At 43.2% G+C, this 27,590-nt stretch overlaps 1 protein-coding gene across 1 annotated transcript in view; it reads right to left on the bottom strand.

Moving 5' to 3' along the window:
* Positions 1 to 16,371: 16,371 nt before the first annotated feature.
* LOC129816801 (collagen alpha-1(IV) chain-like) overlaps positions 16,372 to 27,590 on the bottom strand; it is a 69,893-nt gene continuing 58,674 nt past the window's right edge. Inside the window, exons 33-48 of the mRNA XM_055871702.1 lie at positions 23,117 to 23,206; positions 22,800 to 22,939; positions 22,484 to 22,610; positions 22,214 to 22,294; positions 21,947 to 22,045; positions 21,470 to 21,706; positions 21,241 to 21,374; positions 21,064 to 21,136; positions 20,901 to 20,972; positions 20,582 to 20,710; positions 20,258 to 20,356; positions 19,889 to 20,101; positions 19,627 to 19,804; positions 19,384 to 19,498; positions 19,095 to 19,267; positions 16,372 to 18,995 (exon numbers count right to left, since the gene is read on the bottom strand). Coding sequence (XP_055727677.1) covers positions 18,914 to 18,995; positions 19,095 to 19,267; positions 19,384 to 19,498; positions 19,627 to 19,804; positions 19,889 to 20,101; positions 20,258 to 20,356; positions 20,582 to 20,710; positions 20,901 to 20,972; positions 21,064 to 21,136; positions 21,241 to 21,374; positions 21,470 to 21,706; positions 21,947 to 22,045; positions 22,214 to 22,294; positions 22,484 to 22,610; positions 22,800 to 22,939; positions 23,117 to 23,206 — 2,042 coding nt within the window. The 3' untranslated portion in view covers positions 16,372 to 18,913. The remainder of the gene's footprint in view (positions 18,996 to 19,094; positions 19,268 to 19,383; positions 19,499 to 19,626; positions 19,805 to 19,888; positions 20,102 to 20,257; positions 20,357 to 20,581; positions 20,711 to 20,900; positions 20,973 to 21,063; positions 21,137 to 21,240; positions 21,375 to 21,469; positions 21,707 to 21,946; positions 22,046 to 22,213; positions 22,295 to 22,483; positions 22,611 to 22,799; positions 22,940 to 23,116; positions 23,207 to 27,590) is intronic.

Raw genomic sequence — 27,590 nt, 5'->3', positions numbered from 1 at the left:
GATTGCACGTTGGCCAATAGGACGTTGGCCCACTGTCAACTGTGGGACCTTATATAGACAGGTGTGTGCCTTTTCAAATCATGTGCAATCAATTTAATTTACCATAGGTGGACTCCAATCAAGTTGTAGAAACATCTCAATGATGATCAATGGAAACAATGATGAACGTGAGCAATTTCGAGTCTCACAGCAAAGGGTCTGAATACTTATGTCAATAAGTTATTTCTGTTTTTTATTTCTAATAAATTGGCAAACATTTTTTTTTAAACTGGCTTTGCTTTGTCACTAAGGGGTATTGTGTGTAGCATGCTGAGGAAAAATATACACTGCTCAAAAAAATAAAGGGAACACTTAAACAACACAATGTAACTCCAAGTCAATCACACTTCTGTGAAATCAAACTGTCCACTTAGGAAGCAACACTGATTGACAATAAATGTCACATGCTGTTGTACAAATGGAATAGACATAAGGTGGAAATTATAGGCAAATAGCAAGACACCCCCAATAAAGGAGTGGTTCTGCAGGTGGTGACCACAGACCACTTCTCAGTTCCTATGCTTCCTGGCTGATGTTTTGGTCACTTTTGAATGCTGGCGGTGCTTTCACTCTAGCGGTAGCATGAGACGGAGTCTACAACCCACACAAGTGGCTCAGGTAGTGCAGCTCATCCAGGATGGCACATCAATGCGAGCTGTGGCAAGAAGGTTTGCTGTGTCTGTCAGCGTAATGTCCAGAGCATGGAGGCGCTACCAGGAGACAGGCCAGTACATCAGGAGACGTGGAGGAGGCCGTAGGAGGGCAACAACCCAGCAGCAGGACCGCTACCTCCGCCTTTGTGCAAGGAGGAGCACTGCCAGAGCCCTGCAAAATGACCTCCAGCAGGCCACAAATGTGCATGTGTCTGCTCAAACGGTCAGAAACAGACTCCATGAGGGTGGTATGAGGGCCCGACGTTCACAGGTGGGGGTTGTGCTTACATCCCAACACCGTGCAGGACGTTTGGCATTTGCCAGAGAACACCAAGATTGGCAAATTCGCCACTGGCGCCCTGTGCTCTTCACAGATGAAAGCAGGTTCACACTGAGCACTTGAGCACATGTGACAGTTCTGCTGCCTGCAACATCCTCCAGCATGACCGGTTTGGCAGTGGGTCAGTCATGATGTGGGGTGGCATTTCTTTGGGGGGCCGCACAGCCCTCCATGTGCTCGCCAGAGGTGCCTGACTGCCAATAGGTACCGAGATGAGATTCTCAGACCCCTTGTGAGACCATATGCTGGTGCGGTTGGCCCTGGGTTCCTCCTAATGCAAGACAATGCTAGACCTCATGTGGCTGGAGTGTCAGCAGTTCCTGCAAGAGGAAGGCAGTGACGCTACGGACTGGCCCGCTCGTTCCCCAGACCTGAATCCAATTGAGCACATCTGGGACATCATGTCTCGCTCCATCCACCAACGCCACGTTGCACCACAGACTGTCCAGGAGTTCGCGGATGCTTTAGTCCAGGTCTGGGAGGAGATCCCTCAGGAGACCATCCGCCACCTCATCAGGAGCAAGCCCAGGCGTTGTAGGGAGGTCATACAGGCACGTAGAGGCCACACACACTACTGAGCCTCATTTTGACTTGTTTTAAGGACATTACATCAAAGTTGGATCAGCCTGTAGTGTGGTTTTCCACTTTAATTTTGAGTGTGACTCCAAATCCAGACCTCCATGGGTTGATAAATTTAATTTCCATTGATACTTTTTGTGTGATTTTGTTGTCAGCACATTCAACTATGTAAAGAAAAAAGTATTTAATAAGAATATTTCATTCATTCAGATCTAGGATGTGTTATTTTAGTGTTCCCTTTATTTTTTTGAGCAGTGTATATTTAATCAATTTTAGAATAAGGCTGTGATGTAACAAAATGTGGAAAAAGTCAAGGGGTCTGAATACTTTCTGAAGGCACTGTATGGGGCTCTGAATAATATGGCGTGTTGCTGGCCTCTTACTTCACCCATTCCATTGGCGGGCCGAATCACATCACGTACGCTTACTGCACTAAATAAAACCCACTAACCCAACAACACTGCAGGGCATGCTGACTGAATTAAATGGCAACTATACAAAAAAATCTAACTTTCTTAAACTTTTCCCAGACCTCCAAAGTAATCCCCTGGAGAGGCATTGTTAGCATTGTTCTAAGCATTGTTGTGAAAACAGAAAATCAAATTTGGTTGTTTTTCAATTTAAAAAGTGTGAAAAAAGTGTGGGAAACCAGAAAAATAATAGGCTTTAGATGAGGCAGGTGAACCTGCAACCACAACACAATAACACTTGACATAAGATCTTCTTTAAGCATTACAGGGATATGGCTCTGAATATACAGTACCAGTCAAAAGTTTGGACACACCTACTCACTCAAGGGTTTTTCTTTATTTTTATTATTTTCTTTATTTGGACTATTTTCTACATTGTAGAATAATAGTGAAGACATCAAATCTATGATTATTTGAGCTGTTATTGCCATAATATGGCCTTTTACCAGATAGGGCCATCTTCTGTATACCACCCCCGCCTTGTCACAACACAACTGATTAGCTCAAACACATTAAGAAGGAAAGAAATGCAACAAATTAACTTTTAACAAGGCACATCTATTAATTGACATGCATTCCAGGTGACTACTTCATGAAGCTGGTATAGAGAATACCAAGAGTGTGCAAAGCTGTCATCAAGACAAAGGGTGGCTGCTTTGAAGAATCTCAAATATAAAATATATTTTGTTTTGTATAACACTTCTTTGGTTACTAAATGATTCCATATGTGTTATTTCATAGATTTGATGTCTTCACTATTATTCTAAAATGTAGAAAATAGTCCAAATAAAGAAAAACCCTTGAATGAGTAATTGTGTTCAAACTTTTGACTGGTACTGTATGTTCTTGGAAACAAATATCTGCTGGCACTGCTGAGACATTAATGCACTCCAGACCAATAAGTTGCACATTCAAATCCCGAGAGCATTTATGCACACTTGAGGCTATATTCTATCATTTCCGTGCTAGCGATCACCTGCATAGCTGTCACACCCTGACCAAACCAAAATAGAGACATAAAAAGCTCTAAGGTCAGGGTGTGATTTGGGTGGGCATTCTATGTTCATTTTTCTGTGTTTTGTATTTATTTGTTTTGGCCGGGTGTGGTTCTCAATCAGGGACAGCTGTCTATCGTTGTCTCTGATTGGGAACCATACTTAGGTAGCTTTTTTCCACCTGTGTTTTGTGGGTAGTTATTTTCTGTTTAGTGTTTTCTGCACCTGACAGGACTGTTTCGGTTTCGTTTCTCACTTTGTTTATTTTGTTCGAGTGTTTGTTGAGTTAATAAAAATCATGAACACTTACCACGTACGATCCTCCTTCATGCAACGATGACCGTTTCGGGTGTTTTGTCAGAGTAGAACTGTGTTAGAGCTGTCAAATCCATAAGCAGAGTCTCCTGCCATTACACCTGAAGTGTAAATGGCCATTGGCTGCACGGAGCTGCATTAATATGGCTGCAATCCCGGTAACGGGATCGATATGACAACAGCCAGTGAAAGTGCAGGGCGCCAAATTCAAACAACAGAAATCTCATAATTAAAATTCCTCAAACATACATGTGTCTTATACCATTTTAAAGGTAATCTTGTTGTTAATCCCACCAAAGTGTCCGATTTCAAATAGGATTTTCAGCGAAAGCACCACAAACAATTATGTTAGGTCACCGCCAAATCACAGACAAACACAGTCATTTTTCCAGCCAAAGATAGGAGTCACAAAAAGCACAAATAGAGATAAAATGAATCACTAACCTTCGATAATCTTCATCAGATGACACTCATAGGACTTCATGTTACACAATACATGTATGTTTTGTTTGATAAAGTTCATATTTATATAAAAAAATCTGAGTTTACATGGCGTGTTACGTTCACTAGTTCCAAAAACATCCAGTGATTTTGCATAGCCACATCCATTCAACAGAAATACTCATAAATGTAGATGATAATACAAGTTATAATCATGGAATTATAGATATACCTCTACTTAATGCAACCGCTGTGTCAGATTTCAAAAAAAAATTACGGAAAAAGGAAACCATGCAATAATCTGAGATGGCGCTCAGAACAATAGTCAAATTAGCCACCATGTTGGAGTCAACAGAAACCAGAAATTACATGATGAATATTCCCTTACCTTTGATGATCTTCATCAGAATGCACTCCCAGGAATCCCAGGTCCACAATAAATGCTTGATTTGTTCGAAAATGTCCGTTATTTATGTCCAATTAGCTACTTTTGTTAGCGCGTTTGGTAAACAATTCCAAAGTCACGAAGCGCGTTCCCTAAAAGCTGACGAAATGTCCAAAAGTTCAGTAACAGTCAGTAGAAACATGTCAAACGATGTATTGAATCAATCTTTAAAATGTTGTTAACATAAATCATGAATAACGTTCCAACCGGAGAATTACATTGACTTCAGATGAGCGATGGAACAGAGCTTCCTCTCATGTGAACGTGCATGGTGAAAACATGGTCAGGTCATGGCAGACCTGACTAATTCCTGTCTCATGTGGCCCTCCTTCACAGTAGAGGCATCAGACAAAGTTCTACAGACTGTTGACATCTAGTGGAAGCCGTAGGAAGTGCAAACTCATTCATATCTCAAAGGGATTTCAATGGGAACTGTGTTGAAAACCTACCAACCTCAGATTTCTCACTTCCTGTTTGGATTTCTCCTCAGCTTTTTGCCTGCCATATGAGTTCTGTTATACTCACAGACATAATTCAAACAGTTTTAGAAACTTCAGAGTGTTTTCTATCCAATACTAATAATAATCTGCATATATTAGCAACTATGACTGAGGAGCAGGCCGTTTAATCTGGGCACCTCTGTGCACCTTTCATCCAAGCTACTTAATACTGCCCCTGCAGCCACAAGAAGTTAAGAGAAATCCCATATAGCCTTGTTTTCAAGTTGGAACACTTGAATGTGATATGTAATCTACACCTCGATAAGACTAATAGAAATCCTCCTTATTTTCTTTAATTATCCTCAATTTGAGTGTCGTTATTTCTATATAACCTACACTTTCTCGTTCTGAACTTTTAACGCGAGTAGGACGGTGTCGCTTTGTGCCAATGACCACACAAGCAGCTGCTTACACCTCTGACACCCTAAAACACCACCTCTGCAGATATCGGCTATCGCATGTTTGTGCTTGATCTGACTGAATCTAGGCCTTAACGTCAGTTGTGCCGGTGTACTGTTACTTTTTAGCTGGTATTGTCAGATAATTGTACGATTATTGACTTGATTCCGTGCAACTTAGCGAAGTGCAGAAATGTATTATTGCCAATAAATCTGTGGCCGATCTCAGTCATTGCCACAATCAATCAATCAATCAAATATATTTATGAAACCCTTTTTACATCAGTAGATGTCACAAAGTTCTTATACAGAAACCCAGCATTAAACCCTAAAAGTACAAGTTTTGCAGCCCTGTTGGCAAAGCATGAAATGCAGGTTGCTGTCATTTAATAGGTTGTGAGTTCAAATCTTAGTTGTGGTTGTGTCCCAAGTGGGCTAACCAAAGTTGAGATCAATTCCATTTAAGTTCCAGTCAATTAAGGATGTAAACCAGATTCCATTTCCTACATTTCTGGTGAGAAATATATTTAATTAGATTTAGATTTGTTGTGTACTTCCTGAATACAGTTAATTGTTGTATATTTACTGACAAACTACAGTTCAGCTGTAGAAATACATTAAAAGTTGTTTCCACTATTTAATATTTTAACAGTTTGTGCCAGTATCGGATCTAGTATCCCAAAAAACATTTAATTGAAGAATCCCTACTGTTGACCAATCACCGACGAAGGGGCGTAGACTTCAGCTACTGAACTTCAGCTTGCCTCAAGAAACATTTTTGTCTGCACGAACTACCAAAAAAAACCTTCCCAAAGACCAAAACGAACAACATTGTCACAAAATGTCATCATAATATATGCACAAAGTGTTTCGAACTGTTTCACATGGGAAGCATCCGGATGCTATGAGAGTGTAGTCTCAATTTATCATATGTTGAACCACATGATTTCACAACTATTTTTAAAAAACACTTCTCTTGTGTCTTTTCACATGTAAAATCAAGTGAAAACTTGTTTTTGGAAGAGTTCACATGTGAAAACTTGTTTTTGGAACACTTCACATGTGACATTTCAGATGTGAACATGGGTTTTTGAAACACTTCATTTGTGATCACATGTTTTACAATGCACAATTTCATATATTATCTCTGTTCAGCTAAAATATGACCTCACCTGGAATTTGAACTCACCAGTGGATGCTCGTCAGAGGAGGAAGTGGAGGACCATCCTCCTCAGTGAATTTCATGAAAACATAATGTTTAAATTTTTTAGAAAGTTATCCTTTTAAGATAAAAAATATACTAAATATAATCACATGTCACCAAATGATTGATTAAAACAGCATATTTTGCAAAGAAGGTCTACAGTAGCCTCAACAGCACTCTGTAGGGTAGCACCATGGTGTAGCCGGAGGACTGCTAGCTTTCGTCCTCCTTTGAGTACATTGACTTCAATACAAAACCTAGGAGGCTCATGGTTCTCACCCCCTTCCATAGACTTACACAGTAGTTATGACAGTTTAATTATGACAGCTTCCAGAGGACGTCCTCCAACCTATCAGAGCTCTTGCAGCATGAACTGACATGTTGTCCACCAAATCAAAGGATCAGAGAATTCATCTAGTACTTAAAGTATAAGCTACAGCTAGCTAGCACTGCAGTGCATAAAATGTGGTGAGTAGTTGACTCAAAGAGACAGAAAGAAAATAGTTGTGAACAAATTAAATTATTCCTAAATGAAAGAAAACAAGAGGGAATAGAGAGAGCGATATCATCATTTCTTTCACTTTCAGTTACACTTACTTAGCTAGCAAATGCAGCTAGCTAGTTTAGCCTACTGAAACACCCTGCTCAAACAGAGGGATGCTATGTTAGCTAGCTGGCTATGACTATCAAACACAACACTGGAACTCTTCCAAGTCAAGGTAAACTTTTGGTTTTACTAATGTATTGCCCACCGGGGCACATCGGTGTAACTGCTAAACTGACTGTACACTGTAACATTACTGCATGATTGTAGCGGGTTTACTAATGAGTTATTTCTATTAGCTATGTTGACTATGACATTACTTTGAAATTCTGTTGAAAAAGGTTTCTTAAGCCTGAAACAAATGGAACAAAATGGGAATAAACACACCGGATTTTGTCCAATATAAACTTTTTTTGCAACTGTTGGACTAAGGATTACAGCAAATATCAGCTAGATGCAGGCAAGAGTGTGCAAGGCGGTATTGAATGTCACTGTCTGTCACATCAAATTTGTCTCTCGACCTGTGTGCACCTACATTGTAAACTTACATTCATAGGCTAGGTTGTATCATGTAGTAACATGTAGGAGCCTAAACCTAACACTGTTACATTGAACTGGGTGAATGGAATATGAATACCAGTCGTCCAATATGCTGTAATAGAAATCAGACCATGCTCATGAAAATAAATTGGCCTCCCTCATCTGAAACGGCCACTGGAACTCACAATATCTGAATCTGAGAAACGCTGATCTTTCGTCTGCTCAATAAAGTCTGTAGCATTCCCCTAAACATTCATTACATGTAATACATCTCTGCACTTAGTGAAAGAGGGCCATCTGCACTGGTTAGTCTGACTAGTCTCTCATAATTTATTTAATTGACTTATTTCAGCAAAATCAAGGGGTTTTCTGTATAGTTGTCTAATGTTGGTGGGCATAGTATTCTGTTTTAATGTTACTGCTGAATCCCTATGATAAATGTAATCGTTTTTCTTGTGTGTTTTTAACGAGGCTGATTTACTTTGAAGTCCACAGTGTTGGAATTACAGGAGAACACACAGACATGACACAGACATGACACAGACATGACACAGACATGACACAGACATGACACAGACATGACACAGACATGACACAGACATGACACAGACATGACACAGACATGACACAGACATGACACAGACATGACACAGACATGACACAGACATGACACAGACATGACACAGACATGACACAGACATGACACAGACATGACACAGACATGGTGGCGTAGCAGGAAGACCAGAATGCCATGAACATAAAGGTTGTGAGATGTTGAATAATAATTTCCATATAAACTTACACAATGTAGCGAAGTGTGTCAGTTGAAAGCATTTTGTCATAATGATTATTTATATTTCTGTGAAATCTCATGTGAAAATGTTGATCCACATGTGAAAAGTTATGTGATCATGTGAAACTTCATGTGAAATATTATCACGTGAAGTGTTCCAAAAATACATAGTTTCACATGATTTCACGTGAAAATCCACATCATCAAACGTGAAGTGTTCCAAAAACAACTGGTTTCCCCCCCAAAAAATCATGTGATTTTCCACATGTGAAATCATGTGGTGTTTCCGTAAGGTTCCGTCTAATACAACTGAGTCCTGCTGTGGTTAAAACATGCTTTGTCATTTTCAGGAGAAACATTCAATACCATAGAGGTACAGTCAAGGACATTACAGGTCATCATGTTTGCACATTGTATACTGAAAACTGCTCAGAGGGAATGAAAAGCATCACACAGCGATAGCATCAAACAGCTAACGTCCCTCAACAGAGCTTCACATACACAGCAAATTGTTCAGTGTTAAATCAACACTGACAGTGTTAAATTGAACACTGAGCCAGTGTCTATACAGGTCCACACTTTTAAGTGTTAAATTAACACTGTGCTTAGTGCTGACGCTATTACACTTTGTCAGTGTTATTAACACCAACACTGGGGTTATTTTACACCATTGAGTTTAAATCTCACTCCTATAGAGTGCATGCACGTGTATGAGACGGGGTGAATCTATTCCTGTCATACATGAGACTGTGTAAGACAGAAGGACAATGCTATGGCTACGTGAGGCTGCCCAAGGCTCTTACCCCATCCGGAACATCCCGGAGTCCTGTCTAGTTTATCATAGAGATACCTTATAACACAACTGTCTGTATTCTACTGTCAGTGAGACATGCAGTAAGGCCCTTGCACATTTCATCTTTCCAGGGAAAAAATAGGAGCATCATGTTTGCATGTTGTACGGTTGCATGCTGCTCAGAAGGAATGAATAACATCACACATCCATTGTAGCATTAACAACAGCATCCCACATAGATAACATCAAACATCTAACATCACTCAACAGAACATCACATAGATCCAGAGAGGTCATGAACAGGAACTGTAGGATGGTCATATATCGGTGCAGGATATAACTGAGATACAGGAGGACCAGAACAGGCTGGGAGAGGGACACACTGGTAACAACAGGTGAGCTCTACTTTCAGTCATACTGGGTGTTACATAAGTTCTTTGTGTTGTATTAACTATACAACAAACCACTGAGCCAACACACATAGAACTGCTATAATGCAGCATTTTATGCTGGAACAACTTATTAGAGTTAATTACATGTTAATTACATAGATGGCTAAAATAGGTGCAGTACCACAAAATGTATAGAAAATAATGATGTTTTAAAGGCAACTTGGGAAAAAAATATTGTTCATCAAATGTATACAAAATCATTGTTTTTGCCCTTACCTCAACATTTTTCAGAGATGGCGTGGTTGGCCTGTGTGATCATCCTAAGCTCAGGTCAGTGCGTGCTTGTGCTTGGGTATGTGTCTGTCCGTCTGTCTGTCTGTCTGAATGTGTGTAATGCATTCCATCTGAGCTCATAATATTTATATATTTATTTTCATAGGAGTTTGGCTGCTTTCTTCAGGTCTCAGTCGTGAGTCTCACTTTGTTGAAAACCTCATGACCTGGTCTGAAGCCCAGCATTACTGCAGAGAGCACTACACTGACCTAGCCACCATACACAACATGGAGGATATAGACATGCTAATCAAAACTTTAGACAATGGTTATACAGGTGAGGCTTGGGCTGTATGATAGCTAGCAGTGGTCTCTGGTTGATTAAGATTTTCATGGAGCGGGAGAGACTGAGTTTAGGAACTGGAGGTATGGTGAACCAAACAAATCAAAAGGGTCAAATTATAAATACATTCTAGTAGAGGAGTGGAAGACCTGGGAAGCAGCTCAGTTACTGCAGAGAGAATCACACCGACCTGGCTAGCGTGAGGAACATTGATGAGAATACGAAGGTGGCAAAACTTCTTCCAGGGTGGAATGGGTCGGCCTTTCCCGAGGCAACTGGGGATGGTCTGAGGAACACCTTATTCACCAACTGGCAGCAGGGAACACCAGACATTGATGGCAACAGGAAAAGGAAGACTGCTTTGTCCTTTGAATATGAAGGAAGATGGAAGGATGTGCCATGTGATTGAAAACACGTTTTTTTTCTGCTGTGATGATCTTTAACTGCCACAGTGTAGAGCTGATCTTTACTAATGTGATTAGCTGACATGTCTATAGGTGCAGAAGAGTTGATAGACTATATGATAGTGGGGCAAAAAAGTATTTAGTCAGCCACCAATTGTGCAAGTTCTATCACTTAAAAAGATGAGAGAGGCCTGTAATTTTCATCATACAGTTCAACTATGACAGACAAAATGAGAAAAAAAATCCAGAAAATCACATTGTAGGATTTTTTATGAATTTATTTGCAAATTATGGTGGAAAATTAGTATTTGGTCAATAACAAAAGTTTATCTCAATACTTTGTTATATACCCTTTGTTGGCAATGACAGAGGTCAAACGTTTTCTGTAAGTCTTCACAAGGTTTTCACACACTGTTGCTGGTATTTTGGCCCATTCCTCCATGCAGATCTCCTCTAGAGCAGTGATGTTTTGGGGCTGTTGCTGGGCAACACGGACTTTCAACTCCCTCCAAAGATTCTCTATGGGGTTGAGATCTGGAGACTGGCTAGGCCACTCCAGGACCTTGAAATGCTTCTTACGAAGCCACTCCTTCGTTGCCCGGGCGGTGTGTTTGGGATCATTGTCATGCTGAAAGACCCAGCCACGTTTCATCTTCAATGCCCTTGCTGATGGAAGGAGGTTTTCACTCAAATTCTCACGATACATGGCCCCATTCATTCTTTCCTTTACACGGATCAGTCGTCCTGGTCCCTTTGCAGAAAACAGCCCCAAAGCATGATGTTTCCACCCCTATGCTTCACAGTAGGTATGGTGTTCTTTGGATGCAACTCAGCATTCTTTGTCCTCCAAACACGACGAGTTGAGTTTTTACCAAAAAGTTCCATTTTGGTTTCATCTGACCATATGACATTCTCCCAATCTTCTTCTGGATCATCCAAATGCTCTCTAGCAAACTTCAGACGGGCCTGGACATGTACTGGCTTAAGCAGGGGGACACGTCTGACACTGCAGGATTTGAGTCCCTGGCGGCGTAGTGTGTTACTGATGGTAGGCTTTGTTACTTTGGTCCCAGCTCTCTGCAGGTCATTCACTAGGTCCCCCCGTGTGGTTCTAGGATTTTTGCTCACCGTTATTGTGATCATTTTGACCCCACGGGGTGAGATCTTGCGTGGAGCCCCAGATCGAGGGAGATTATCAGTGGTCTTGTATGTCTTCCATTTTCTAATAATTGCTCCCACAGTTGATTTCTTCAAACCAAGCTGCTTACCTATTGCAGATTCAGTCTTCCCAGCCTGGTGCAGGTCTACAATTTTGTTTCTGGTGTCCTTTGACAGCTCTTTGGTCTTGGCCATAGTGGAGTTTGGAGTGTGACTGTTTGAGGTTGTGGACAGGTGTCTTTTATACTGATAACAAGTTCAAACAGGTCCCATTAATACAGGTAACGTGTAGAGGACAGAGGAGCCTCTTAAAGAAGAAGTTACAGGTCTGTGAGAGCCAGAAATCTTGCTTGTTTGTAGGTGACCAAATACTTATTTTCCACCATAATTTGCAAATAAATTCATAAAAAATCCTACAATGCGATTTTCTGGATTTTTTCCCCTCATTTTGTCTGTCATAGTTGAAGTGTACCTATGATGAAAATTACAGGCCTCTCTCATCTTTTTAAGTGGGAGAACTTGCACAATTGGTGGCTGACTAAATACTTTTTTGCCCCACTGTATATGATATGAAAAATATGACAATAAGGATTATTCCTACAAATTTACCAACGCTATCAATATTCCTCCTCAAAATGATTTCAAAAGGGATATTTGGGAGAAAAATATGCTTTCTATGTAAAATCTGTATGTTTACTTTACTCTTGGAAGTGTTCAATTCACTGAATCCTTCTTCTCTCCCCAGACAAGAAGAGAACAAGATGTGGGGTGAAGCCCTGGATTACTGCAGGGAGAAGCATGTTGACCTGGTCTCTGTCCACTCCCAAAGGGTCCAACAGAGAGCTAGGAGGGCCTCCACCGACCACGTCTGGCTGGTCCTGCGCTACACCTGCACCCTGGTTCTGGGTGAGTGGAATGGGTAGTGGCTATCAGGACTGGGCCCCGGACCACGGGTTCAGAATTGAGAAATGTGGGACGACTGGGGCAATGGAGACGGACAACGATTGTCAGTGGATCACCAGGCCGGAGGCGGACAACGATTGTCAGTGGGTCACCAGGTCGGAGACGGACAACGATTGTCAGTGGGTCACCAGATCGGAGACGGACAACGATTGTCAGTGGGTCACCAGGCCGGAGGCGGACAACGATTGTCAGTGGGTCACCAGGCCAGAGACGGACATGCTCAACTTATTTTGCACCAACTACGAGGGTGAGTGTGGCTGGGACTCAGTGCTCTGATGGGAGAGAGATCCATGGTGTGTGTGTCTTTTTTGTCCCCAGAGATGAGCTGAAGCCTGTCGTGGGTCGTTAGGATTCTTGTAAGACTCTACTCTGGAATCACAGTACATTTACATTAGAAAGCATCAACATATGCATTGCTACTTGTAAAATATATTGTTTTTGATGATATGACTTATCGAGACACTGCCAGAGCCCTGCAAAATGACCTCCAGCAGGCCACAAATGTGCATGTGTCTGCTCAAACGGTCAGAAACAGACTCCATGAGGGTGGTATGAGGGCCCGACGTCCACAGGTGTGGGTTGTGCTTACAGCCCAACACCGTGCAGGACGTTTGGCATTTGCCAGAGAACACCAAGATTGGCAAATTCGCCACTGGCGCCCTGTGCTCTTCACAGATGAAAGCAGGTTCACACTGAGCACATGAGCACATGTGACAGACGTGACAGAGTCTGGAGACGCCGTGGAGAACGTTCTGCTGCCTGCAACATCCTCCAGCATGACCGGTTTGGTGGTGGGTCAGTCATGTTGTGGGGTGGCATTTCTTTGTAGGGCCGCATAGCCCTCCATGTGCTCTCCAGAGGTAGCCTGACTGCCATTAGGTACCGAGATGAGATCCTCAGACCCCTTGTGAGACCATATGCTGACCCATGCACATTTGTGGCCTGCTGGAGGTCATTTTGCAGGGCTCTGGCAGTGCACCTCCTTGCACAAAGGCGGAGGTAGCGGTCCTGCTGCTGGGTTGTTGCCCTCCTACGGCCTCCTCCACGTCTCCTGATGTACTGGCCTGTCTCCTGGTAGCACCTCCATGCTCTGGACACTACGCTGACAGACACAGCAAACCTTCTTGCCACAGCTCGCATTGATGTGCCATCCTGGATGAGCTGCACTACCTGAGCCACTTGTGTGGGTTGTAGACTCCGTCTCATGCTACCACTAGAGTGAAAGCACCGCCAGCATTCAAAAGTGACCAAAACATCAGCCAGGAAGCATAGGAACTGAGAAGTGGTCTGTGGTCACCACCTGCAGAACCACTCCTTTATTGGGGGTGTCTTGCTAATTGCCTATAATTTCCACCTTTTGTCTATTCCATTTGCACAACAGCATGTGAAATTTATTGTCAATCAGTGTTGCTTCCTAAGTGGACAGTTTGATTTCACAGAAGTGTGATTGACTTGGAGTTACATTGTGTTGTTTAAGTGTTCCCTTTATTTTTTTGAGCAGTGTATTTACACCTGTGACATATAGTTATTTTATAGCTGCTTATAAGTGTCACCAGATAGAATCAATAAAACTATAGTTTTAGGGGTATATCATTTATGATACTAAATGTATACTGTACTTCTGCTAGTGGTTAGAGCGGTAGCCTAGTGGTAAGAGCATTGGGCCATTAACCAAAAGGTTGCTAGATTGAATGACCGAGCTGACAAGGTAAAAATATGTCTTTCTGCCCCTGAACAAGGCAGTTAACCCACTGTTCCTAGGCTGTCATTGTAAATAAGAATTTGTTCTTAACTGACTTGCTTAGTTAAATAAAAGGTTAAATAAAAAATATATAATAAAAAAAAATATGAAGGAGTGAACTTCCATGTGTCACCAGATGGGGTGACATGATGGGCAAGTACAAAAACAACCCCTTGCATCTGCCCTTACTCCTGCAATGTTTGAAGAGCTGAAATGAACTGGATAAATGTAAGCAATATGGTGGACGCTCCCATTAGTCTGCTGGAAGGTTAGATGTAGCCAATCAAGTTCCTTCAGATCTGCTATATCCAATAGGTAGTGGTTAGGTTAAAACCTCTTGAAGGGGGCAGAATATTTATGTTTGGAAAAAATAACGTTCCCAATGTAAGCTGCCTATTTCTCAGGTCCAGATGCTAGAATATGCATATAATTGACAGATTAGGATAGAAAACACTTTAAAGTTTCCAAAACTGTCAAAATATTGTCTGTGAGTATAACAGACCAGATTTTGCAGGCAAAAACCTGAGGAAATCCAACGCGGAAGTGCCTCTTATTTTGAAAAAACCCTGTTCCATTGCCTGCCTTTCCTCTATTTAAAGGGATATCAACCAGATTCCTTTTGCAATGGCTTCCACAGGGTGTGAACAGTCTTTAGACATAGTTTCAAGCTTTTATTCAGAAAAACGAGCGAGATTTATCAAAACGCATCAGTTGTAGCTCGACATTTTCTTTATCTCAGTTATTGAATAGTTTACCGTCCGGTTGAAATATTATCGATAATTTATGTTAAAAACAACCTGAGGATTGATTATAAAAAACGTTTGACATGTTTCTACGAACTTTACGGATACTATTTGGAATTTTCGTCTGCCCTTCATGACCGCTCGAGCCTGTTGATTTCTGAACATAACGCACCAACCAAATGGAGGTGTTTGGATATAAAAATATTATTTATTGAACAAAAAAGAACATTTATTGTGTAACTGGGAGTCTCGTGAGTGCAAACATCCGAAGATCATCAAAGGTAAGCGATTAATTCTATTGCTTTTCTGACTTTCGTGACCAATCTACATTGCTGCTAGCTGTTCGTAATGTTTTGTCTAGTGATCGATAAACTCACAAACACTTGGATTGCTTTCGCTGTAAAGCATATTTTCAAAATCTGACACGATAGGTGGATTAACAACAAGCTAAACTGTGTTTTGGTATATTTCACTTGTGATTTCATGAAAATAAATATTTTTAGTAATTATTTTTTAATTTGGCGCTCTGCAATTCAGCGGTTGTTTACGAAAATTATCCTGTTAAAGGGATCCGTGCGCCAAGAGGTTTTAAGGGGCTGAACATTGCTTATGGATGAGGACATAATAGGAGCCTATATTCTCTGCTCGACCTGGGTTACCTCAGTCTCTGTTTACACTTCCTGGTCATTGGTCAAGCGCAACATGTTTTTATTGGGCTGCTGGTGACAGCAGAGGAAACAAGGGGGTAGGATTCCAGTAAGGGATGAAAAACAAGAGGCGGAGAGATGAAGGGGAGGTTATCGTGCTCCCTCTCTCCCCGGAGTGCATTGATCCGTTAATGTTTAGCAGCCTGGGGTGAGTGGGTTTGTTGGCCTCGGGCCTAGGAAAAGTGCTGATGTAGAGGCTGCCATCCCCGATGTGGTGGTGCATACTCTGCCACTGGAAGCAGGGAGAAACACACTCAAGGTGAACATCCAAGTTGATTGTTGGGCCTACTTGATATTGGTTGCTCGGCTGCATTGTAGTCTCGACCATCTTCACTCTGGGTAATATCATCTGCTGAATGACTAAAATGGCAAGGTGGAAATTAAGTGAATATGGCTTCCCACTGAACTGTAGTCTTCACTACAGTGGACTGAGTTTTCCCTCTAGTGGATGAGACTACTACTATAGTATATCACAGAGCTTTTACATGTACAACACAATAGACAGAAAACATTGAAATTGATTTAGGCTGTTGTGCTCCCCAACAGTGACTGTATCCCACCGCTGCCACCAACAGGAGACAGTTATGATTACACACCATATTTTATACAAATCATTTTATTGTATGATTTACACAGTATGGGGACTGGGAGGTGAGAAGAATAGTTGGAAAAACATTTAGTCCGTTGGTTAATCATGAGCTAGGGACTACAACCAAGAACTCTCATGCAAAATTTGCCACTGAACTCAGACGTATTCCTCAACAAGTGCTACTAATATTGTATGTACGAATGAGCATTTTCTGAAGAATAATAAAACAAAAACGTTTTGAGTTCAGTCTACTAATGATAAGAGCCTTTTACTTTCAAAAGGCTTTGATTGGAGCAAACCTATGAATGATTGCCGGTTACAAGTAGTTTGTGAGGTTTGGAAGCTTTATTTCTTCCATCTCAATAATTTAGTACTCAACTAATTCTGGGCTTGGACAGGAGAGTCTTGGTTCTAGGGTTTTTGCGTTCACCCTCAGACAAAAGGGGGAGCAGCAGGGTAGGATTCATGTAGTAGATTAGGGACAAGTGCCAAACAGAGCAGTAGGGAATATACATTTTAAAAGGGAGCTTGAAAAGTAGATTCAAAATACCCAGGAATATGTAAAAGCACTTAGTCATAAATATATCCTTCTCTGTCTTTGACCAAAATAGAAAATCTAAATATATCTAGCTAATTATTGCAGGAGGCATGATCAAGTATATCAGAGTAAGAATAAGAGTACACATAGGTGTGTTTACATGTCTTTCTTTGGGTTCTAGCATTTGATTAATAAGATTCAACACACAGAATAATGTGAAGGACGTATTCAGGAAACGTACATTACACAGAACTATTGATGCACACAGAGTAGATTGAGTGGCCAAGTGAACTGACGAGTGTTTGACGACTCGCTGTCTTAAGGATTGCTCTGCACACAAACTACAAGCCATGAACTTCTTCTGTCAACAGGTCCGTGTGTGAAAACTCTTTCGGCTTGTGACAACACACACACCCTCTGCACACTACAGATGACAAGCTGTGTCAATGTTCTCGCTCGTACTGACAGGGTGTAGATGCGCAAGTCTGTGTGTGATGCGGGCGGCACCTTCATTGAAGAGGACAGGATCATAGTAATGGCTGGAACGTAATCAATGGAATGGTATCGAACAGATGTTTTCCATGTGTTTGATACCATTCCATTAACATTAATTATTATGATCGGTCCTCCCCTCAGCAGCCTTATGTGATGTGTGTGATGCGCTCCAATGAAATAAAACACTATCAGTGATGCTGCCACCACTATGTTACTGTTCTGCATACTGACAGATAAGGCACTGAGGGTGTTGGCCTATAGCGGCAGGACTGATGTATGCTAACTGTAGCATGTAACATTAAACCCAGTATTAGAACTATAAGTGCCGAGGTCAGGTTGGAACAGAATAACATACTGTACTTTCTTTAGTCACATTGATTATGGTTCTTTGGCAACTCAAATCCACTCGAGCTCTACATTTACTCAAATAAATACAAATTGAAATAACACAAATTAATATGCAAATACCTGAAGAGATTATGGTGGCTGTTATTTTAGGAAGGAAAAATAAAAGTAATATATTTACAACAGAACCATCGCTATGCATGCATGCTAGCAACCATTAGGGCTCTATTCAATCTGCGTCGCTGAAGCGTTACAGATTGCATGATATAAATGTAAAGGTCATTTCTGATTGAGCCGACGTATGCAGCGTTTACTGTGAATGTAGTATCTGCTAATGTGGGAACATTGCCTTTGAATTTTCAATCATGCTGTAACGATGAACTTCCATGATAGATTGAATAGAGCCCTTAACTTACAGTGATGTCTCAGCATGACAAGCATCTGTAACCAGTGGTAACTCCCATCCTTACATTAGTATTGTGTTATTACAAAAATAAAAGTGAGGAACAATAACAATACATATAACTAACTCAGAGCTGAAAGTCAGTGGCATTGAGTGAAAATACAAACATACTGTACTGGAATAAGGCAAGTAGATTAGTTTCAATAGCACCTGACTTACACAAACACCCCCTTTCAAAATGGACGCCAGTTTACTAATGGGGAGGGGGGCGGGATGTACTCAGTGCAGTCGTAAACTGGGCGACATTCGCTAGAGAAACGTTGTGAAAATGTTAGTAAAGTGTTCTGCATGATGGAGCGTAGGGCCAGTTGATCTTATGGTTTGGTCTCTGGTGTGTCAGAGAAGGCTGGTAGGAGGAGCTATAGGAGGAGTGACTCATTGCAATGGTTGAAATGGAATAAATGGAACGGTATCAAACATATATGAAACGCATACTTTACTCCATTCCATTATTCCATTCCAATGAGCCTGTCCTCCTATAGCTACGCCCACCAGCCTCCTCTGACTGTGTGTTTTGTTCTTTCATCAATCTTTCTGGGTGTTTTTTTTGTTCTGTTTCACAGTGTGTCTGTCTGTTCCTCTCACACACGCAGTGAAATAGCACCATCCTTTGGTCAATAACACGAAGTCACGCCACGGACCGTCGGACTGGGTGGGGTCAGGGGTTGTGGTGGGTGGTTAAGGGTCACAGGGCGGTCAGGGAGTAGGGCCTATGTCCTCTTCATGCACACCTGGCAACGGCTAATGTTACTCCGGAGATTTCCTGCCTTTTGTGTGGTGGGCACAGGTTTCCTGGAACCAGACAACATCAGTCAATCCCTCCATTCAATCAAGATCATGTCAGAGCTCTGATGAGAGAGGACAAGAGAGAGAAAAAGGGAGTAAACTTACGTAAACATCTCCTCGTCCTCAATGGTGGCCAGCCAGAAGCTGTAGGAGTTGGCGTAGTAGTTGCAGGTTCCACGGCCGTGACACTCGATGAACGGAGCGCCACGGAACTCCTCTAGACAGGAGCCAGGAGATGCCAGTGCCTGTCCAGAACCCTCAGCACCTGCACTTGTGTGCTGCACAGAGAGAAAGACATGGGGGTTAAGGATATGCAAACAAAAACATTGGTAAGCTCAGATAAGTACAGATAAGTACACTGGTATGACGTTGCAATACGAGTTGTTTCTCTCACCATGACGAAGGAGTAGCCAATCCAGAGTGAGTCCCAGCCATTGGGGCATGATGGGATCATGATGTTCTGACTGTGCACTGCTATCACCATGGCAGGAGCCTCACACACTGAACACCTGGAGGTATAGACTGAGGTCAATACACAGACAGTCACACACACATACCCCAGGTGAGTACACAAACACATACTGCCATCATTGCAAGGGCCAAATGCACCACATATAGAAACAAGGAACCCACACACCTGCTAATGAAAGGCTTGATGCTCTGGCCAGTGATAGGGGCCATGTTCATTGGCATGGGCTCAGGTGAGGTGAGCCAATAGGAGTAGTCGTTACGGGAGGCAAAGTTACAGACGTTGTTGATGTTACAGAAGAGGAAGGGCATGGGACTGAACTTCCTTAGACAGCTACCAGCCGTACCTACACACAAGTAGTTTAGTGTGATGCTGATCTGAATCACAAGATAGCCTCATCTACAGCACCTCCCCTCCCTCTCTAGCTTACCCAGGTCCTGGCCGTGGGAGCGCTCGTTGCCCTGAACGTAGAGTAGGGAATATCCATCATAGATCACTGACGTTCCCTCAGGACAATGTGGAACCTCCACCGATTGGCTGTGCCTGGTTACCAGGAAACCATGTTCCATGGAGGAGGGGCCAGGAGGACCCACCTGACCCGGAACACCGTCAGGTCCTGGGGGTCCAGGGTACCCTCTGGGTCCTATAGGTAAGAGAGACAAACGTCAAATGGAACGTTTTCTGAGAATAACCCCAAGATATAAATAGTACATCTAGAATGATCAGACATTCTATTCTGCATGCAGTGTAGTGACCTTTTCAGTGTGGCTATTAACTGGACAAAGGGGGTGTGACTCACCTGAGGGACCAAGCAAGCCTGGTTCTCCCTTGGCGCCGGGGAGACCATTAAACCCTGGGTTCCCCTCATCACCTTTAATACCCTGAATACCTGTCACACCTGGGAGACAGAGGGAGGAGAGAGAAAGAGAACAATGAATGAGAGGGGTGCAATATTACAGGGTGATCAGAGATGATGTTTGGTCATAATAGATTGGCTCATTGTAAATAGGATGGTTTGCAAAAAGAGGATACCTAGTAAGATGTACCACTGATTGCATGCAACTGATATGCGTCTTCCGCATTTAACCCAACCTCTCTGAATCAGAGAGGTGCGGACTCTCACCTTGCTGTCCTTTCAGCCCAGGGATACCCGAGGGCCCCACAGGCCCCTGAGGGCCCTCATTACCAGGGAAGCCGCTGTCTCCCTTGATGAAGGTGTGGGGGCCAGGAGGACCAGGTGGACCATCATTACCTGAAAGGAGGAAGGGAAGGACGATTAATACCATTTCAGGTAATCAAACATATCAGAATTCATATACTCATAACATTCGCACAGTAATAATATAGGTGTTTGATGCTATATAAGCTCAGGAGAGCTTTTCACAGTGAAACAAGCACTAAGTGATTCGGTTTAATGGCGGTTATGTTTCTCTTCCTTTCACCTTTGTCTCCTGGGAATCCTCTGTCCCCCAGCTCTCCTTTGAATCCAACCACTCCGAATTCACCCTTTGTCCCTGCAAGATAGGAGATTTAGCCACAAAACCAACAGAACCACAGACTCATACACACACTGTGTACACCATCTAAATCAGCTGCACCACTCACCTGGGAAACCAGGCACTCCCTGCAGTCCCATCTCTCCCTTCAGTCCATCAACACCTGGAAGGCCAGCTTGACCCTGTAACACATACACACCGGTCAGATGGTGGACACTAGTCAAGTGTCATGATAAACAGACTAGACTGACATGGATCGGTCAGTGAGCAACAGGAAGTGACCTACAGAAAGTCCAGGGTATCCTTGATCTCCTTTGAAACCCTGCTCCCCATGTACTCCTGGTTCACCCTGGTCCCCTTTGTCTCCTTTCCCCCCCACGCTGCCTGAAACACCAGCAGGACCTGGAGCACCACTGGTACCTGAGATGGGGATGAGAAGAGGAGGATAATGAGAGGATGGTCATATGTATCCGAATGTACATTACAGCAAGACTCAGGTGTGTGGCATACAGTACCTGGTTCTCCAGGCTTTCCTGGCAGTCCTTGGTCTCCTTTGGGCCCCTCCATGGCGGGTCCTGGGAGACCCCGTTCTCCTGGCTGTCCATGGGAACCCTCGAAGCCTGGCGTACCCTTGTCTCCCCTGGTCCCTGGGATACCCGGGATACCTGGAGAGCCTGGGAAACCTGGAGAGCCTTTGTCACCTTTATCCCCAGATGAACCTGGTGTCCCTGAGAAGCCCCTGCCGGGTAAACCTGTAGGTGAAACACAGAGAACAGAGTTGCTAAAACTCTAGGCCATGACTGGAAACACTTCACCTGCCTGCGCTGTCAATTAACTGTTTGGATCCACAGTACATGAGTTGATATGGAGACAGTCAAATGTGGGGCTTCTAATAGAAATATAGCACAAATCATAAAACCATGTGGTTTACAAGCGGTTTAGAAGATGATAAACACACCTGATCATCTTCAAGGTCAGGAGAGGTAACTCACCTGTGTCTCCTCTCTCTCCTGATGATCCAGGTATGCCGTCCACTCCTGACGCTCCTTTCTCTCCGGTTGTACCTGGTGGACCCTGCAGACCAGGCTCACCTAGGAAACAATACAGTTACCTGGGTGTCTCTCTACCCGCTGGGGTATAGTAGCTACAGTATGTACACTTGGGAAATGATTCAGGGGTAAGCTTCTTGACTAGCTGTTATATTGTACTGAAAGGAACCTGATGCATTGTTACTGTGTTCCATCTGTTAGAGTACTTACCTGGTCGACCTGTTTGACCTGGCTCTCCTGGTGACCCGGGAAGCCCACCAATACCCTTCTCTCCTGGCTGACCCGGCTGACCTGCACATTACAACACACACCTGGGTTTAGAGGTTGCCAAGCAACAAGACACATCTCTGGGTTTGTGAGATTATCAAAAATTCAATGTACCAAATAATGCTTATTTTTAAACCCAGAATAAAATCAACCAACTAATCAATCAGTCAGGTCGAACAGGAGTAATTGTGGCCATGGAAACCGGAGCCTCACCTTGGTAACCGATGTGTCCAGTGTCTCCCTTGGTTCCTGGTGTTCCTGGCATCCCGGGCACTCCCATTCCTCCCTTCTGACCCTTCTCTCCTGCGTTACCAGGGAAACCAGGCAGACCCAACTGACCCTGAGAGAGAGAGAGAGAAAAAAACAGGGATGGAGAGATAGAGGGAGGGGGAAAATGAATAGAAAAGAAGAGCATAGAAAGATTGATTGAAAGAAAGAAAAAGACAGACTGTTAGTGGCATCTAATTACAAAAATGTATGTACTGTAGCAGACACACAAACACACAATAAGTGGTAGTAAGTAGCTTACCTTCTCTCCAGGGGGTCCTGGTACTCCAACACCCGGCAGACCGGTTTGTCCCTTGTCTCCCTTCACCCCCTCTGTACCCCTGAACCCTGGATGACCCGGTGTGCCCACAATGCCTTTATCACCCTTCGTACCTACAGAACCTGTGGAACCATACAGGAGAACCCGGTTAGAACCAATTTAACCAGAACTGAAGCGCATTAAGACCAGTAGGCCAGTTAGCATATCTTAGCCTTGACACTTCCACAATTTACACTTTTTTCTTGTGCGTAGCAAACAGATCTGTTCTTGTCAGTGAAAGGATTGTGTTGTTTTCTTACCTGGATATCCCATTTCGCCAATGCCTCCTTTATTTCCAGGATATCCAATACTGCCGGGCTCTCCAGGAAAACCTGTGTCTCCTTTATCACCTGAGAAACAAGAATCATAGTGTCTAAAAGAGAATTTCATTTCATCACCACATTGACTGTGTCCCAATACCCAATCTACAGCGCCTTCAGAAAGTATTCATACCCCTCGACTTATTCCATAAATTCAAAATTATTCATAGATTATTTTTCCTCACCCATTTACACACAGTACCCCATAATGACAAAGTGAGAATGTTTCTAGTAATTTTAGCAAATTTATTTTAAATTAAATACATATCTGATTTACATAAGTATTGACATACGTCAATGCTTTGTAGAACCACCTTTGGTGGCGATTACAGCTTTGAGTCGTCTTGGGTATTTCTGTATCTGATTTGGGGATTTTCTCCCATTCTTCCTTCCTGAATCTTAAACTCTGTTAAGTTTGCTGTTCATCGCCCCTCCCCAGCTAACTTCAAGTCTTTCCTCAGATTTACAATGGGATTTAAGTATCGGCTTTGGCAGGGTCTCTCAAGGACTTTCACATTCTTGTTCTGAAGGCATTCCAGCATTGCTTTGGCTGTATGCTTGGGGTCATTGTCCTGTTGGAACATAAATCTTCCCAGTCTAAGGTTATTGGCACGCCAAAGAAGGTTCTCATCAACTATTTGCCTGCATTTGGCTCCATTCATTGTTCCCTCTATCCTTACCAGTCTCTCATTCCCTGCCATTGAAAAGTATGCCCATACCAGGGATGGTGTTTTTTAAATTTTATTTCACCTTTATTTAACCAGGTAGGCTAGTTGAGAACAAGTTCTCATTTACAACTGCGAAATGGCCAAGATAAAGCAAAGCAGTTCGACACATACAACAAGAAAGAGTTACACATGGAATAACCGAACATACAGTCAATAATACAGTATAAAAAGTCTATATACAGTGTGTGCAAATGAGGTAGGATGAGGGAGGTAAGGCAATAAATAGGTCATGGTGGCGAAGTAATTACAATATAGCAATTAAACACTGGAATGGTAGATGTGCAGAAGATGAAAGTGCAAGTAGAGATACTGGGGTGCAAAGGAGCAAGATAAATAAATAAAGACAGTATGGTGATGAGGTAGTTGAATGGGCTATTTACAGATGGGCTATGTACAGGTGCAGTGATCTGTGAGCTGCTCTGACAGCTGGCGCTTAAAGCTAGTGAGGGAGATATGAGTCTCCAGCTTCAGTGATTAAGGCAGTTCGTTCCAGTCACTGGCAGCAGAGAACTGGAAGGAAAGGCGGCCAAAGGGAGAATTGGCTTTGGGGGTGACAGTGAGATATACCTGCTGGAGCGCGTGCTACGGGTGGGTGCTGCTATGGTGACCAGTGACCTGAGATAAGGCGGGGCTTTACCTAGCAGAGACTTGTAGATGACCTGTAGCCAGTGGATTTAGCGACGAGTATGAAGCAAGGGCCAGCCAACGAGAGCGTACAGGTCGCAGTGGTGGGTAGTATATGGGGCTCGGTGACAAAACGGATAGCACTGTGATAGACTGCATCCAATTTGTTGAGTAGAGTGTTGAAGGCTATTTTGTAAATGACATCGCCGAAGTCGAGGATAGGTAGGATGGTCAGTTTAACGAGGTTATGTTTGGCAGCATGAGTGAAGGATGCTTTGTTGCGAAATAGGAAGCCGATTCTAGATTTTTATTTTGGATTGGAGATGCTTAATGTGAGTATGGAAGGAGCGTTTACAGTCTAACCAGACACCTAGGTATTTTTAGTTGTCCACATATTCTAAGTCAGAACCGTCCAGAGTAGTGATGCTGGACGGGCAGGCAGGTGCCGGCAGTGATCTGTCGAAGAGCATGCATTTAGTTTTACTTGCATTTAAGAGCAGTTGGAGGCCACGGAATGAGAGTTGTATGGCATTGAGGCTCATCTGGAGGTTAGTTAACACAATGTCCAAAGAAGGGCCAGAGGTATACAGAATGGTGTCGTCTGCGTAGAGGTGGATCAGAGAATCACCAGCAGCAAGAGCGACATCATTGATGTATACAGAGAAGAGAGTCGGCCTGAGAATTGAACCCTGTGGCACCACCATAGAGACTGCCAGAAGTCCGGACAACAGGCCCTCCGATTTGACACACTGAACTCTATCAGAGAAGTAGTTGGTGAACCAGGCGAGGCAATCATTTGAGAAGCCAAGGCTGTTGAGTCTGCCGATAAGAATGTGGTGATTGACAGAGTCGAAAGCCTTGGTCAAGTCGATGAATACGGCTGCACAGTAATGTCTCTTATCGATGGCGGTTATGATATCGTTTAGGCGTGTCTTGAGCGTGGCTGAGGTGCACCCATGACCAGCTCTGAAACCAGGTTGCATAGCGGAGAAGGTACGGTGGGATTCGAAATGGTGGGTAATATGTTTGTTAACTTGGCTTTCGAAGACCTTAGAAAGGCAGGGTAGGATCGATATAGGTCTGTTTCAGTTTGGTTCTAGAGTGTCTCCCCCTTTGAAGAGTTGGATGACCACGGCAGTTTTCCAGTCTTTGGGAATCTCAGACGATACGAAAGAGAGGTAATAGGCTAGTAATAGTAATAGGGGTTGCAACAAATTAAGCAGATCATTTTAGAAAGAGAGGGTCCAGATTGTCTAGCCCGGCTGATTTGTAGGGGTCCAGATTTTGCAGCTCTTTCAGAACATCAGATATCTGGATTTGGGTGAAGGAGAATAGGGGGAGGCTTGGGCAAGTTGCTGTGGGGGGTGCAGGGCTGATGACCGGGTTTGGGGTAGCCAGGTGGAAAGCATGGCCAGCCGTCGAAAAATGCTTATTGCAATTCTCAATTATAGTGGATTTATCGGTGGTGACAGTGTTTCCTAGCCTCAGTGCAGTGGGCAGCTGGGAGGAGGTGCTCTTATTCTCCATGGACTTTACAGTGTCCCAGAACTTTTTTGAGTTAGTACTACAGGATGCAAATTTCTGTTTGAAAAAGCTAGCCTTAGCTTTCCTAACTGCCTGTGTATATTGGTTCCTAACTTCCCTGAAAAGTTGCATATCACGGGGGCTATTCGATGCTAATGCAGAACGCCACAGGATGTTTTTGTGCTGGTCAAGGGCAGTCAGGTCTGGAGAGAAATAAAGGCCATATCTGTTCCTGGTTTTTCTTTTTAATTTAATGGGCATGCTTATTTAAGATGGTGAGGAAGGCACCTTTAAAGAATAACCAGGCACCCTCTACTGACGGGATGAGGTCAATATCCTTCCAGGTTACCCGGGCCAGGACGATTAGAAAGCCCTGCTCGCTGATGTGTTTTAGGGAGCGTTTGACAGTGATGAGGGGTGGTCGTTTGACCGCAGACCCATTACGGATGCAGGCAATGAGGCAGCGATCGCTGAGATCCTGGTTGAAAACAGCAGATGTATTTGGAGGGCAAGTTGGTCAGGGTGATATCTATCCACCTTTCTGTGTTTGCCTGGTTTTCTCCAGATATAATGCTTTGCATTCAGACCAAAGGTTTCAATGTGGGTCTCGTCAAACCACATTATCTATCCACCTTTCTGTGTTTACGGATTTGGGGTTGTACCTGGTGGGTTCATTGACAATTTGTGTGAGACTAAGGGCATCAAGCTTAGATTGTAGGATGGCCGGGGTGTTAAGCATGTCCCAGTTTAGGTCACCTAGCAGCACCAGCTCTGAAGATAGATTGGGGGCAATCAATTCACATATGGTGTCCAGGGCACAGCTGGGGGCAGACACTTGTTTCTGGAAAGATGGATCTTTTAAAAGTAGAAGCTCAAATAGTTTGGGTACAGACCAGGATAGTAAGACAGAACTCTGCAGGCTATCTCTGCAGTAGATTGCAACACCGCCCCCTTTGGCAGTTCTATCTTGTCAGAAAATGTTATAGTTAGGGATGGACTGTCACGACTTCTGCCGAAGTCGTTGCCTCTCCTTGTCCGGGCGGTGTTCGGCGGTCGACTTCACCGGTCTTCTAGCCATCATCGATCCATTTTTCATTTTCCATTGGTTTTGTCTTGTCTTCCCACACACCTGTTGTCAATCCCATTCATTACCTGTTGTGTATTTAACCCTCTGTTTCCCTTCATGTGTTTGTCAGAGATTGTTGTATGTCAAGTGTTGTTTTATTAGTGTATAGGTGTGCGACGGGTCCTCGTACCCATTTTATTTGATGTATGTATATTTTCTTGTGTTTGGAGCATGTCATGGACATTGATTAAAAGTCTCCATATACACTTCGTTTACTCTCCTGCGCCTGACTTCCCTGCCACCTATACACACGACGTTGACAGAATCTCTGACCCTAAAAAATGAAGTCAGCAGGAGGAGGCACTTCGCTAATGGAGGTTGAGGAACGCGTCATGGAACAAGCGGAGGAGATTGACAGTCTGTGCGCTGCCATGGATCGCATTGTCCAGAGTATGGACCGCTGGGAGAGACA

The sequence above is a fragment of the Salvelinus fontinalis genome, chromosome 19 (genome assembly GCF_029448725.1).
Source record: "Salvelinus fontinalis isolate EN_2023a chromosome 19, ASM2944872v1, whole genome shotgun sequence".
Classification (NCBI taxonomy): domain Eukaryota; kingdom Metazoa; phylum Chordata; class Actinopteri; order Salmoniformes; family Salmonidae; genus Salvelinus; species Salvelinus fontinalis.
The sequence above is the reverse complement of the archived record's forward strand: the minus strand, read 5'-3'. Positions and strand labels throughout refer to the sequence as shown.